The sequence below is a fragment of the Cyphellophora europaea genome (assembly GCF_000365145.1).
Source record: "Cyphellophora europaea CBS 101466 unplaced genomic scaffold supercont1.6, whole genome shotgun sequence".
NCBI lineage: Eukaryota > Fungi > Ascomycota > Eurotiomycetes > Chaetothyriales > Cyphellophoraceae > Cyphellophora > Cyphellophora europaea.
The window spans coordinates 291,358-304,952 of NW_008481812.1; the positions used below are offsets into that span (position 1 = coordinate 291,358).

Consider the following 13,595-nt stretch of genomic DNA (forward strand, 5'->3'; position numbering starts at 1 on the left):
CTCGGCAAGCAAGCTGTATTCATTGGCTGGATCTTTGCTACCTTCGGTCTTTATTGCTGAGTGCGTCGCAGCGTGTCCCGGAAGTCAGAGGTGAAACAAAGTAAACGCCCAGGCTCGGCCTCGCTGTGATCTTCGCGCAAGTCGGACCTCATCGCTTCGCTCAGCTCGTCAAGCTCTTGCTCAGGCACGTGGACAACGCACTCGGGATTCAGAATAAAATGACCATCCCTCAATAACCATAACTCCGGAGGTTGCTCCTGCCCCACCGTGAAGAATCGATTGCAAGAATGCGGTGACCATTGTACAAGACATGGTAGGTCGCCAGTGCCAGGCAAGCCCCATTCCGGATAGCCGCGTCCAGGCATGAGGAGACAGACCAGATTCTCGATAGTGCAGCGGATCTTCAACCACAAGTAATGTCGTAAAATGTCTGAGATGGAATACCTCCATTCGGGGAGCACGAGCCAAAATTCCGCGTGAGAGCCAACAATGGTTAGATCGAAAGACCCAGACGCTAAAACTTCCGTACAAAGGAGAGTTCCGAAAACCTCGCGTGCTGTACCGTCGATGTGTCCAAATCGCATACGACGACCGGAACCAGCCAGCGCGCGCTCCAAGAGCACGGACAACATCAAGATGTAGATGCGTTGCGTTCGTAGCTCAATCACGTCGTCCTCCTGAGTCGTGCACATCAGACTCCTCACGTTCGTCATTGGAGTGACCAAATGCTCAGCGTTTCCCCACTGAAGGCTCGCCACGAAATCAAGGTAGATGCGCGAGTCCTGAAGTTGACCTCTTTCATATGTCCACGAGTCTGAGGCAAGAATCCAGATCATGGCAACAAGTGTTTGTCGCTGCTCGAGTGGCAGTGATAGCGCACGCATGGTCAAGAAACTCCAAAGGCCGTGGGTGCAAGCGTGAGCCGTCTCAACCATCAAACCCAGGGGTACGCCGGCAGGATACCGGCGACATCCGAGGACATTCCACAGTGGGTGGACTTTCTGATGTCCTGCTTGCTCAAGAGTGGGTGACTGTGAAGACAGCCAAAAATCAGCTACCAGTTTTTCCAGCCAAGAGGCCGTCAAGTGGTGGTAGTACTGATGCATCATCGGCGCCTTTTCCAGGCGCGATTCCAGCGAAGAGATCTTGTCAAGGTGAAAATATGCTGTATACTCGGATTCGCAATCTTCTAGTGGGTGGTCCCATCCCAGGTATATCCTTGCCACGTTTGCCCTGAGAAGGTTCAGATACGCTTCATTCTCCGAAATGGAGCACGACGCAACGAAATGTTGTCCGCCGGAGTCTTCGGTCAGAAAATCGAAAGCAGTCCTGTGAATGAACTCGAGCACGGTACCGGAAGCTTCGTCTAGCGCAGAGCGGTCGAAATCCTTAGGGAGAGATACACTGAAAGACGTCTGGCAGATCGATTTCCCCGTGGGGTTACCAGCGCGGGCGTAAGAGTCTGCCGTATAGACGAGTCCTCCGCACCGTGCAAGAACTTGGGCTTTTATCGTGCGTGCCCCGTCGTTGAGCAGGCGTATGAAATCAACCGAGAAGCCATCGCGAAGGCAGATTTCCAATTCTTCTTGATTCATTTCGGTGAACAGTAACTCGGATATGAGGGTTTTCTGGCGCATTTGTCGGCCAAGCAAGATATACTGAAGGTATGGTTTGGGCCGTTTCAGATACGAGGAATGAGCACGCTCCAGCATGGAGTTGAACAGGTCCTTCATCTCTCCGGGTGCCTTGCCAAGGGTTAGTGTCAAGTTGGCAATACTAGTCACTGCGTCGAACACATGCGTGGAGTAGGATGTTAAGGCACTTACATCTGCGACTCGAGCGGTCAATTCTGCCAGATCAGCACCCTCCGCGATGCCTCTCATTATGTCCTGCAATATCAGGTGAGCCCATAGGAATACACCCTCTGATCGCCACACAATTTTTTCCGCCAGCGAAGAGGCGAGTGTACCTTGCAACCGATCGTGGACGACGTGCTCGATGTCACCGTACGTAAGATCTTGTAATCTCATCTTAGCTGTGGTCGAGAAGCCTTGGTTGAACGGTGCATCTGGGCGGCTGGCGCAGCAAAGCTTCAGGTCGGATACACTGGATAGCTCTTTGACAGTCTCGAGTAGAGAAGTGTGGTTCTCGGCGAATTCATCGAGGCCGTCCAGTATGACAAAGACCTTGTGTGAGATTTTGTATTTGAGGTACAGAAAAAACGTCTTGAGATCTTTGGTCATCCAGTGATTTTGGAAGTCGAGATCCATGCCTAGATATCGTTTGAGGGCCAGGGGAAGGTCCGCATCGTTGAGGATAGTGTCGCAAAGTGCAAGGTCATCAGCAAGAACTTGGAAACAGAGAGACCGCCATAAACCATGGAATGTCTTCTGGAGTTCCTCGTTAGCCGGCTTGTAGAAGAAAAAGCTCAAGACTTTGAGAGGCAATGGAGACGCCCATTCTTCAAGTAGTGGCCGAGCTGGCTTCCCGGGATGCAAATGGTCCACGATATAGTCCACAAGAGAAGATTTCCCGGAACCCGGTTTGCCATTGATCCAGAAAATGCCGTTGCCAGACACCAGCCATTCACGAAAACCATGACCCTGTCCTGGCTCGAATATCCAGCTATAAGTCTTTCCATAGTCTCCGACTCGGTTCCGGATGAAGTTTTGACGTTGATTGATGGTGTCGAACTCCAAACTCTTCAACAGCCGTTGTCGCGCCTCGCGCTGGCGGACATCATCCTTGTCTGTCTGTAGACGGCCGACAATGTTTTGCTCGGAGACGATCACTTGTTTGGCATTTCGCCTTTCACTCTCGGTGATGGATTGTTCGAGATCGCTAAACAGCTGTCCGTTGCTGGCAATTATACGATTGATGATGTCCTGCTGACCGTCGGTAAGCGATGCAATGATTCGAGTGGCAAGAGTCTGGCCTTCATCGCGACGCGCACTATACTCTCGTGTTAACTTGACGGATGATAGGAGAATCAGGCGAGTATTGAGAAGGCCCAATGGCAGCAGAAAAAGCATCACGTGGAGGGTGGTCAACAGAGGTAGATGATAAGTTGAGAACAACAATTGCTGCCACCGGCGACCGACAACATGGGAAGACCTACTAAAGGACATTGAGAATGGCGCTATCGATGTCTGATCTGCACTCTCGTAGTCGGGCGCTCAGGTGTTCGATCTCAACCTTGTTGATATTCGCACGAGAGACCTGGGCAACGGCTCGGAAAGTTCGTTGAAGGTAATTTGATCTCTTCTCTGGTTGGCCTTGCGGAGGGGCAATACGCTTCAGCAAGTCTTCTAGCTTCACAGCGTGATCGATGGCCGTGGTCACCAGCTGCCGAATACGAAGATCGAACGAAGTGCGAATTGGACCGGTATTTTGCACCTCTTGTTGGAGCTGTCTCCACCCTGTGGAGAGTTGATCGGTCCACAAGCTGATGTTTTCCAATGCAGAGTCCGAACCATACTCGTAGACTTCCTTGATCTGCTTGGTGATCTTGACTCCGGTCTCGACGAGTTGGACGGCACCACAGGCGAGACTCAGAGCCGTCACAGGATCCATGGTGGGCTAAGAAATCCGGATTCTAAACACATTCGCTGTCTGCTTGTTCGTACTGGCCTAGATGAGAAAGACACGACTGTGTGAAGCTGAAGTGTAGTCAGGCTGAATCGCGTTCAAGTGGCAAGCCTCCCATTCGCCAATCGGCCCTCAGCCTGATGCTGCCGATTGGCGAATGGGAGGGGAGGTTCGAGCCACAGAGGGATTCCCATGCAAAACACTCTGATGGTTGAGATAATGAAGTGCAGAGTCTGCTCCTTGTTCAAATGGAGAGTCTTGATAGGGGTATAGAAGATAGTCTTCGGGACGTGAGAGGTGAGAAGGGATCGCCGGAAGTACCAACCCTAACCCTAGCATTGCACTGGCAGTATAGCACTGCTTCCACATGGCTTCTCAATGAGATGTGCCGGGAGACGCTTCAGCAAATCTCAATCTTGGGCTTGCCTGCCGTCAGCAAGTCGATGGCCCACTATTGTAACAGCACAGTTTCGAGGTTCTGGCTTAGTCTGTCGCAAATTCAGGTGCCGTACCACCACTAACGCAGCCTTGTCAGACCCATACTAAGTCTAGCTTAGCCTGATCAACGTCCACCGAGGTGCCACCGACTTCCACTTTTCGTCCCGGATTGATTCCATTCGGTGTTTCCAGCATAATAAACCCTTCGAGACTTCTTAACACCTTCAACCATGGAAGCTGCAATTCAGGCGCAGATACCCAACATCGACCATGTAATTTCGGAGTACTCTGTTGGCTACCTTGACCATGCTTCGAAGCAGTATGTGTCTGAGGAGAGCGCTGAGTCGCCACTTGACGAAGCTTTGGGCACCATTACCTCGCTTCTAGTATCAGCTTCTGGTAACTTCGCTCCAGACAACGAGCTAAACATCCGCAACCTCCTCGAAAAGCTGATCTCCGAACTCAGCGCCGCCAATGGCGTCAATGGAGAGCAGCGGCAGATGCCATTCACTCCCAAGCGCCTAGACCAGACACTTCAGGTAAGCTCACAACGCAACATCTCTTCTACTCTCGGTCTCTCTACTGGTGGTGTGGATTTGGAAGCCACCAATACCCGCAAAGTTGAGTCCAAGGTCGACAAGAAGAAGCTTGAAAAGGCGGAACGCAAGATTCGTGCCAAGCAGGAGAAGAAGACCATGAAGAATGTTGAGTATGAAGCATCAAGACTGCTTGATCAGACAGACGAAGCTCAGTCCTACGAAGAATTCTTCATGGCTGTCAATCCTCTTCAGCTCGGATCCGACGCCCAATCCAAGAGCAAAGATATCAAAGTCGATGGTATTGATGTGTCTATCGGGGGCAAGCGTATTCTCTCCGATACGAATCTTACTCTCGCTTACGGTCGTCGCTACGGTCTCGTCGGCCAGAACGGTATCGGTAAATCCACCTTACTACGCGCACTGAGCCGAAGAGAGGTTGCTATTCCTACGCATATCTCCATTCTTCACGTCGAACAAGAGATTGCTGGTGACGACACGCCAGCTCTGCAAGCCGTACTTGATGCTGATGTCTGGCGGAAACATCTTCTCGCTGAACAAGAGAAGATCAGCAAACAGCTTGCCACCCTGGAGACCGAGCGCAGCGGCCTTGCCGACACCTCTAAAGATGCTGTCCGTCTGGATCAAGAGCGAGAAGGCCTCGACACAACTCTATCCGATATTCACGCCAAGCTCTCCGAGATGGAGTCAGACAAAGCCGAATCTCGTGCTGCTTCTATCCTGGCCGGTCTCGGGTTCAGCACTGAGCGTCAGCAATTCGCCACAAAGACCTTCTCAGGAGGTTGGCGTATGCGTCTCGCGCTCGCCCGTGCCTTGTTCTGCGAGCCTGACCTCCTCCTTCTGGACGAACCGTCAAACATGTTGGACGTTCCTTCCATCACCTTCCTTTCCAACTACCTTCAAACGTACCCCTCCACTGTTCTGGTCGTCTCTCACGACCGGGCTTTCCTCGACGAAGTGGCTACCGATATCATTCATCAACACTCTGAGCGTCTGGACTACTACAAGGGTGGCAACTTCACCTCCTTCTACGCTACCAAAGAAGAGCGCCGCAAGACCGCCAAGCGCGAATACGAAAACCAAATGGCTGCTCGCGCCCATTTGCAAGCCTTCATCGACAAATTCCGCTACAACGCAGCCAAGTCCTCCGAGGCACAGTCACGCATCAAGAAGTTGGAACGCATGCCGATCCTTACGCCGCCCGAGGCCGAGTACACCGTGTCCTTCAAGTTCCCTGAGGTCGAAAAGCTCTCTCCACCCATCATCCAGATGTCCAACGTCGCCTTCGGCTACGATCCCAAAGTCCCCCTTCTTAGCAACGTCGACCTCGACGTACAGCTCGACTCCCGCATCGGCATCGTGGGCCCCAACGGCGCCGGCAAAACCACCGTCCTCAAGCTCCTCACGGGCCAGCTCACCCCCACCTCCGGCCTCATCTCCCAACACGCTCGCCTGCGCGTCGGCTTTTTCGCGCAGCACCACGTCGACGGCCTCGATCTCAACACCTCGGCCGTCGGCTTCATGCAGCAGAAATACCACGGCAAAACGGACGAAGAATACCGCCGCCACCTGGGCGCCTTCGGCATCACGGGCATGACAGGCCTGCAGAAGATGGAGCTCCTGTCCGGAGGCCAGAAATCGCGTGTCGCCTTCGCGTGTATCTCCCTCACGAACCCGCACATCCTCGTGCTGGACGAGCCGTCGAATCATCTGGATATCGAGGCCATGGACGCGCTGTCGACGGCGCTGCGGAATTTCCAGGGCGGCGTGCTCATGGTGTCGCATGACGTGACGATGCTGCAGAACGTGTGTGATAGTCTGTGGGTGTGTGACAAGGGGAGGGTGGAGAAGTTCCCCGGCGATATCAAAGCGTACAAGAAGAAGATTACGGCGCAGGCCGACGCGGCTGGCGTGGTGCAGGCGCATTAGAAGAGGGGTGTGGTCACCGGGAGATCCTGGATGGAGAGGGGTCTAGATATGATGAATGATGAGGAAATGTTACTGCGTACCGCCGTCGTTGCCCTCCACGAGAAGTATCGAGCAGCTACTCAATGAGTTCTCGTCAGCACTGCCCAGCTGCGACTGCCTAATGCCCTTCCTGTCACTACGCTGCATTCCTCGTCCAATACAATCTCGTCGATCCGCAGCCTGGTCTCAACCCGCAATCGACTTATTGCGCTTCGTGCACGCCGGCGGCTCTTTCCAGGTAACCCCCCCCTCTCTCCCGCCTCAAAAACTCCAAATCCGTCACCGGATCCTCGCAGCTGCTCTGATAGCGAAACAGGCAGCACGTCGTCTTGTCGTCGGCGAGGCGCTTCTGGTCTGGGCTCTGGAATCCCGTCGTGTTCTGGATGTGGCGCCACCACTTGACGTGGCCGTGGCAGTCCCAGCTGAAGTGGCAGCAGCCGGCGACGAATTCCGTGCGGGGGTCGGTGTACTCGCCCTTCTGGTATAAGACCCCTGTCACGATATTGGCAGGGGGGTTGTCGACGAGCGAGATTCACCTAACATCTTACCTTGATGCGTGTCCTCCTATACTGCCAGTGTGCAAGAGCGCGGCCAGGCTCCCGGGTCGACCTTTGAGCTTCTGGCATTCTAGGACCAGTGCTGCTTAACGAAGACAGGAAATCCATGTCGGCTCCTCCACTCACCCACAACAGACAAAGTGCGGGTGTTGTGTGTCGTTGGTCGACCAGTCTAATGTTGGGATTGGACAAGATTGTTTTGATGGAGGGTGTGGTACTTTCAAGGCAATATTTGGCTTACCTCTGGCATATGTGTCGACGAGTCCATGTCTCTTGCCTTCTGTTGTGGCATGCTCTGTGGTGGCAGGAAAACCTTTCATCGCCCTGGAAGGAGTCGCTGCCCGCCGTGTTCTTTGATGTCACGCTTGTACGGAGAACGAGATGGTCTTTTCTTACTGATGCCTCGCACGGAGTACTCGGGCACGTGTCCCATGTACCAGCTTTCCAGTTCCAGCTCCGAACTAGTGAAGCTAATTATCCACCCTGCATGCACATAAGAGCCGAGGGGCGCAAGTCATGATTGCGGAAGGTTCACCGGGGAAGCGAAGGACAAGCACGTCAGGTACAATTCAGGGAACTCAGAGAACTCAGCGCCGGATTTGCTTTTGTGCCGCCGCTAGCGTGTCTTCCACACGCGTCGTGAGCCACGAATGAAAAACGTCTCAGCCACAGCCGGGGTCTAACTTGGAGCACGCGAGTAGGCGCTTGGAGACGAGCCGTGGGTACGTCAACGGTAGGACGGCGTGTTGCGCAAGTTGCACTCAATTGATTGATGCTCGTCAGACTTCTCAGACGCATCGTGCCCATGCGGCCCCCATCCCCCAACCGGGCCCTTGCGACACTCTCAGACACGCCAGGCCCGGCTGACTTCAGGCTCAATTCAGGCGAGATTTCAGGCCAGCTGTCGTGGCTGGCGTGGTTTAAAGCTGCCGGAACTCTGCACTGCACGTTCTCGCTGGGGGCGGCACGACGGCCAGCTCTCGACCTTGGAATCACGGCGATACTTTGCTTGTCATGGTTACGCTTGACGGACAAGTCAGCACGTCTGGGATAGAGATTGGCAAAATAACGTTCCTTCTGGTCTCCAACTGAGCCTGAGACCGCACCAGGCCGCCCGCCAGCCGCCATCTCACATAAAACTTCCGCAAGACATGCTAGGCCCGGCCACAACTAGAGACTGTCTACACCTGCGTCCGATGGATACAATACATACCGGCGATCTGGGTGGCGTGAGCGTGAGCAGTCCTTGCAAGATACGAGAGCAATGTCCAACACGCTGAACCATCCCGGCAAAACAAAGCCTTTCATTTCACCATGTCTCTCGTCTGCCGCCTTGAGTTTCCACCTTGGGTGTTGTCGTATCCCTACCCCGCCAGATCCCGCCCTATCGTTGCAACGCGCAAGACAAGATGCCCCATAGTGACGCCCATTTGCATGGATGCAAGGTCGACATGCCCCTTATTTCCAGCGCTAAGCCAGCACCACTTAAGCGAGTAAACGCACGCAGTGACCCGAAAAACCTGATCAGCGTACCTCTACCGACACGCCTAGCTCTAGCGTCGACAAGCCCTGACTCGCTTGGCTGTGAATCCTTCTGCTTCCTTGCTCGTTCCGGCCTGTCGCCGATAGATTTGGTGGACCCCATCGACCCTATGCCAAATGCTGTCGTGGCTGACCTCGCCTCCGAACTGTGAGCGACATCCGATTTGACTCAAAGCGTTGGCACACATGGGGTACGAAGGCATGCTCTAGCCGCATCGGGGTCCTGTTCTGTTGTTATGTTTCGACTTTTTCGAGCATCTCCAAAACATGATACTGCTGACACTCGTACTTCACCTCCATGTCGCGTCACGCATCCTGGTTGTTGGTGGGGGGGCACAACACTATTGCTGCAGAGCGTGGCGCGTCTTCCTGGTTGACTGCCTGTTCTTGACTGGGGATTTGCCGCATCCGACACTTTCCAGCTCCTTGGACAAGGATATGCCCGCCTGGCGGATGGATCCCAGGAGGTGCTCGCTGCCGCTCCAACTTGGAGCTTTGCCGTGTCATTCGTCGTTGCCAACCCAACTTTCATCAGAAAACCTTGCCACCGGTTCAGGTCCACCACCGATATTTCCGGTAAGATTCTTACGGTCAAAGTCCGCTCTGGAACTGCTAAGTTGGACAGGCCGTGCTTAAATCAGCACGCCCTGCCCTCATCGTTTGCTCTTACCTGCCATTAGCCTTGCGTGCTCGAGTCGGTGTATCGGTTTGGTCAGGACGATCAGGCGGCTATGCGGCTCTCCTGCTTAGCTTGCTTCACCCACGGCCGAGTACAATTCGATTGTGTGCTGGGGCTGTACTGCCACCCAGCGTGACGGGTGACAACATGGTAGCACAGTGCCTGGCTATGTACAGATACCTGCAACACTTCAGGCGATCACTACATGTCGTCGTCCGTGAGGAATTTGTGATAATACGGAAACAGAGCTGTGAAGACGATGGCTATCTTCCAGTCGGGAACGATCCAGATTCGCTAAGTCGAGAATGCGTGTTGACGTGCGGAAGCGTAGAACTAGGCAAAGAATACATACAGTAGCTGCTGCAGTAGAAGGCCCAAAATGCACGAAACGCGAGGTCTTACAGGGCCGGGTTGCCGTAGATCTGGGAAGGTTGTTTAGGCGGGTCTGCCGCCCATTTAGCCACCCCAGCGCACTGCAGGCCAGGCACCGCAGCCAAGCGCAACAGGGAAGCTGAGGGCCGCTCGTCTCGACTCTACCACGTCCACTTGCCGTCTTCAATTCTCACGCACTCGTTTTGCTCTGCAATAGTCTTGTCCTTTGAGAGCGTGTTGCTGTTGAGGAAGAGGCGAGATTGCGAGTTGCTTGTCGATTATTGTTGTGCCATCGCGAGAGAGACCCGTCTACCTATTCCCTCCGCGTCTCGACCCCGTCTGCCTCTACCTCCCTTGCGTCTGGCCGCAGCACAACGGTCCGGGGATCTGTTTACCCACTCATCATTCCAAGAATTTCCAACAGTCTACACCTCGATGTTGCCTGCGAGATGAAGTTACTGTTCCCTGCCAGTCACTACGCTTCCTGGACTGCGAGCGGTTGGCACTGTCTGTCTACATGATGGACCACACACACGAGCACACTGCCACGGTGACTTCCACTCTTTTACCACTTGACTTTGGAACAGGAATTGACTTCTGGCATAGCTATGTGCCCTAGGCACTCTCGGTCTCGCTGCCGCAGGTCTCGCACTTGGTGCTGGTGAAGAGACCTTGCTCACGAGACCTGGCAAGCGAAAGTCTCCCGGAAGCGATACCGCCTACACATACTCTCCTCCCATGCCTCCTCCCTCACGAAGAGTGGTCTCTAACCCGGTCGAATCAATTCAACCTCGGAGTCCAGCTGTACCCCGTTCGTTGTCGACTTCTCTCTTTCGACGCAAATACCCGGCCGACTCTGACCAAGGCTCAACCGATGGCATCCAAGAGACACAGTCCCGCTCTAGCTCGGCGAACAGAAGATCCGTCCTTTCTCGATCATCACCCCAGGCACCGGCGGTGGAGGAAGATGAGTCCAGACCGCGTTCATCATGGATGAGACGCCTCTCGACCATGTCGTCTCTCCATACCCAGAGCCCGGCACCTTCGACGTACAAGTTCGATATGACACCTACCTCAACGCCTGTGCAACCAGCCGCTCCGCCTAGCAACCGCTTAGTCAAGCGTGCAACATCACAGCGCCTTATGTCTAGTAACTCGTCCAAGAAACTGTTCCGTCGACCGGCTACAAGCCATCAGCGCTCGGCTTCCCTCATGACTGTTCCTACAGCTACGCCACCTCCATCAAATCTCCGTGAAGCCTATCGGCAAGATGAGGATCGTCCAATGTCAAGTGCCTCGGTGTGGCGGCCCTTTTTCAGCAGTGGTTATGCGAGGAAGCGGCCTACTACCCCCGGGACTCGCGAATCAACCGCTCGCACGATCTCAATATCGTACGCGCAGCAGCCTACCCTGGTCAACGCTCGTGCCGTGCGACGCCAGAGCCTTGACCAAGACAACACCTACCGTGACTTCCAGTCATCGCCTGCAATTGGTAGCACTGCTCCCCGCGGCCAGCGACTTCGCAGGTCTCTGAGCTCCTTTCGAAAACATGGCCAGCAGCGTTACTTCACCGAACCTGTCGTCGGAATATCGAGCCAAAATGCACATGGCTCGATACTGCCAGTTAAACAATCTCCGCTCTCGCCGGTGTCGAGGACTTCTACGTTTGATATTGACCTCCCGCCCGGAACGCCTATTTTTACGTCAAGCCCGCCCGTAGCTCATGCCCCACGCACCAACCCCTCTATTAACAAACGCATCTCAGTCGCTCCCTCCGATCCCAACACCGTCAGTTCTGATAACGACACTCGTTTATTCTCAGATGACGAATCCATGGACTTCCACAGTGATACTGCTTACGATTCTTTGGCCACCCGAGCCACAGTTAGCAGCCAATCTGGGCATCGTCAACCCAAAATCGACACCATTTTTGACGAATCCAACTCGGAACATACCGGTGCTCCAGTGCACACTCTGGAGGCTCTCATGCAGCGGAGTACCATCAACGACAATCACTTGCAGAGTACCAGAGGCACTTCAGCATGGTCTGAGAATGTTGGTATAGGCATTAGAGGTTTTGACGACGACTTTGACGACAGAATGGATTCTGAGGGGCCTCAAACACTTACACCTGTGCGAGAACATCCATATGGCAGCGTGGAGGAGCTGAACGCCACGCCCGTCGCATTCAGACGCGGCGTTGCGACCCTTATTGGATCTTCACCACGGTCGAGTGTTGTTCGTCGCCCTCCACAATCCAAGGGGCTCGCTTTCTCAGTCTCGCAAGACATTGAGATGGACGAAGATGGTTCTATCGACTGGTCGCCAAAGTCCGATAAAGAGAGCAAGCGAAATGCTGCGATGGGTGCTGACAGCCCGATTGTCCGTCGAACTGCTCGGCTACTGAATGCTGACTACGACTCTGAGACCAAACGTGCATCAATCTTCGACTGGTCCGAGAATCAAAAGCCGTTAGCAGATGTGAGCAGTGGTATCAGTCCGCGGCCGAAGACAGTTCATGGCAAGCAAGGCGATGAACAAGGCCGCAGTCGCACAGCTGGTCGCAAGGGGCCCAGCGCCGTCCATTTGCGCAGCCAGAGTGTCCCTGTCAACCGCGACAGTGGAGCTGATATGGAAATTCCTGCATCTAATGCGAAATTCGGAACTTGGGGTCTAGGCAATAAGCCTGTCAGTGAGGAATGGAGCGAGGACTTTGAGTTTGATGACACTGAAGAGGATACTCCGCCGCTCGAGCTAGCGGGTGGAAGTCAAGAACTCGGACCCCGAGACTCTACGCGAAGTGTCAAGGTCCCACAGTCGATCATTGATCGTCAAGCGAGTGTGCATCAACAATTCTCACAAGTTCAGGAGTTTATGATGCTCGTCGAAGAGCTCAGACGGCTCCGGACGCAAGGCGCCCAGTTGGATCTTCTGGAAAGTCAGTCCCGGCAGCTCTGGGAGGACGCAGAGAACATTATCAATCTGGCCACTCTCAACGATGAAGACGAGGTACCCGCACGACCCGGGTCCCCGATCTCGTCAGACATCTTTGGCGACGATACCTCCCCAAGCAGTCGTCGCATCAGCGCCGAAGACTCGAAGCGAGACTCATTTGGCATTCGGTCGACATCTGGACCTGCGACCCCACCCAGCGTTACCAGACCGCGGGGCGAGAGTCTAGCGCAGGCAAAGACATTTCTACAGACCATTCACCAACACCGAGGCAACATCGACCTGACACCACCACAGGTGCGAGCTCAGCGCGAGAAGCTGCCTTTTGATACCCAAGACCTCCGAGATCTGGTTGTTAAGGCCGGCGTGATCACGAGAGCTCTCAAGGACATCGTCCGGAAAGCCCAAGGCGTTCAGGTCAGCCCCGAAAGAACACCACAAAAGCAGCACGATCCGACCTTTAGCCACATCTTCAACCCTCCCGACACATCTCCTTGCCCGCCTCTCAGGAGGGCTGGTATCCCAAAGAGCCACAGTGCCAACAGCTATCTGAGCGAAAGCGTTGGCACGGAGAACGAGATTCCCCCACCATTAAAGCTAACGATGATTGAGGTGTAAAAGGAAAGGGTCATGCCAGAAGACGCGGAGCAGCATTTGTAAAGTATGATGATTTGAATTTCCTTCGGCAGCATAAAAAGGCATGGGCGCGTTATTTGCATAGGACCGGCGCACAATGCATTCACGGTCGGCCCATCTGACGATGGGTACGTTGGAGATGCTAGACACGACTCTGGCAATGCATTTGGGAGGACTAACGAAACACGCTGGGGCGGGGGCTGAGATGAGCACGAGCGATGATTGTTCTTTCTTTCCGTGTCTGCGTCTGCGTCTGCTTTGGACAACCCAAAAAGAGCAAGCATTGCTTGCCGACTACTAGACTGG

General features: G+C 54.2%; 4 protein-coding genes across 4 annotated transcripts; 2 read left to right on the forward strand and 2 right to left on the reverse strand.

The window, feature by feature from the left end:
* Nucleotides 1-50: 50 nt before the first annotated feature.
* HMPREF1541_06315 (uncharacterized protein) lies at nt 51-3,032 on the reverse strand (the record flags this gene model as incomplete). Its single annotated transcript, XM_008720651.1, has 2 exons — nt 51-1,745; nt 1,827-3,032. 2 exons carry the CDS (start codon nt 3,030-3,032, stop codon nt 51-53), a joined length of 2,901 nt encoding a protein of 966 aa, XP_008718873.1.
* Nucleotides 3,033-3,117: 85 nt separating this feature from the next.
* On the reverse strand, nt 3,118-3,573 carry HMPREF1541_06316 (uncharacterized protein; the record flags this gene model as incomplete). Its single annotated transcript, XM_008720652.1, has 1 exon — nt 3,118-3,573. The coding sequence occupies one exon, from the start codon at nt 3,571-3,573 to the stop codon at nt 3,118-3,120; it is 456 nt and encodes a 151-aa protein (XP_008718874.1).
* Nucleotides 3,574-4,256: 683 nt separating this feature from the next.
* HMPREF1541_06317 (uncharacterized protein) lies at nt 4,257-6,512 on the forward strand (the record flags this gene model as incomplete). Its single annotated transcript, XM_008720653.1, has 1 exon — nt 4,257-6,512. One exon carries the CDS (start codon nt 4,257-4,259, stop codon nt 6,510-6,512), a length of 2,256 nt encoding a protein of 751 aa, XP_008718875.1.
* A 4,200-nt stretch (nt 6,513-10,712) lies between these two features.
* Nucleotides 10,713-13,271, forward strand: HMPREF1541_06318 (uncharacterized protein; the record flags this gene model as incomplete). Its single annotated transcript, XM_008720654.1, has 1 exon — nt 10,713-13,271. One exon carries the CDS (start codon nt 10,713-10,715, stop codon nt 13,269-13,271), a length of 2,559 nt encoding a protein of 852 aa, XP_008718876.1.
* Nucleotides 13,272-13,595: the final 324 nt, after the last annotated feature.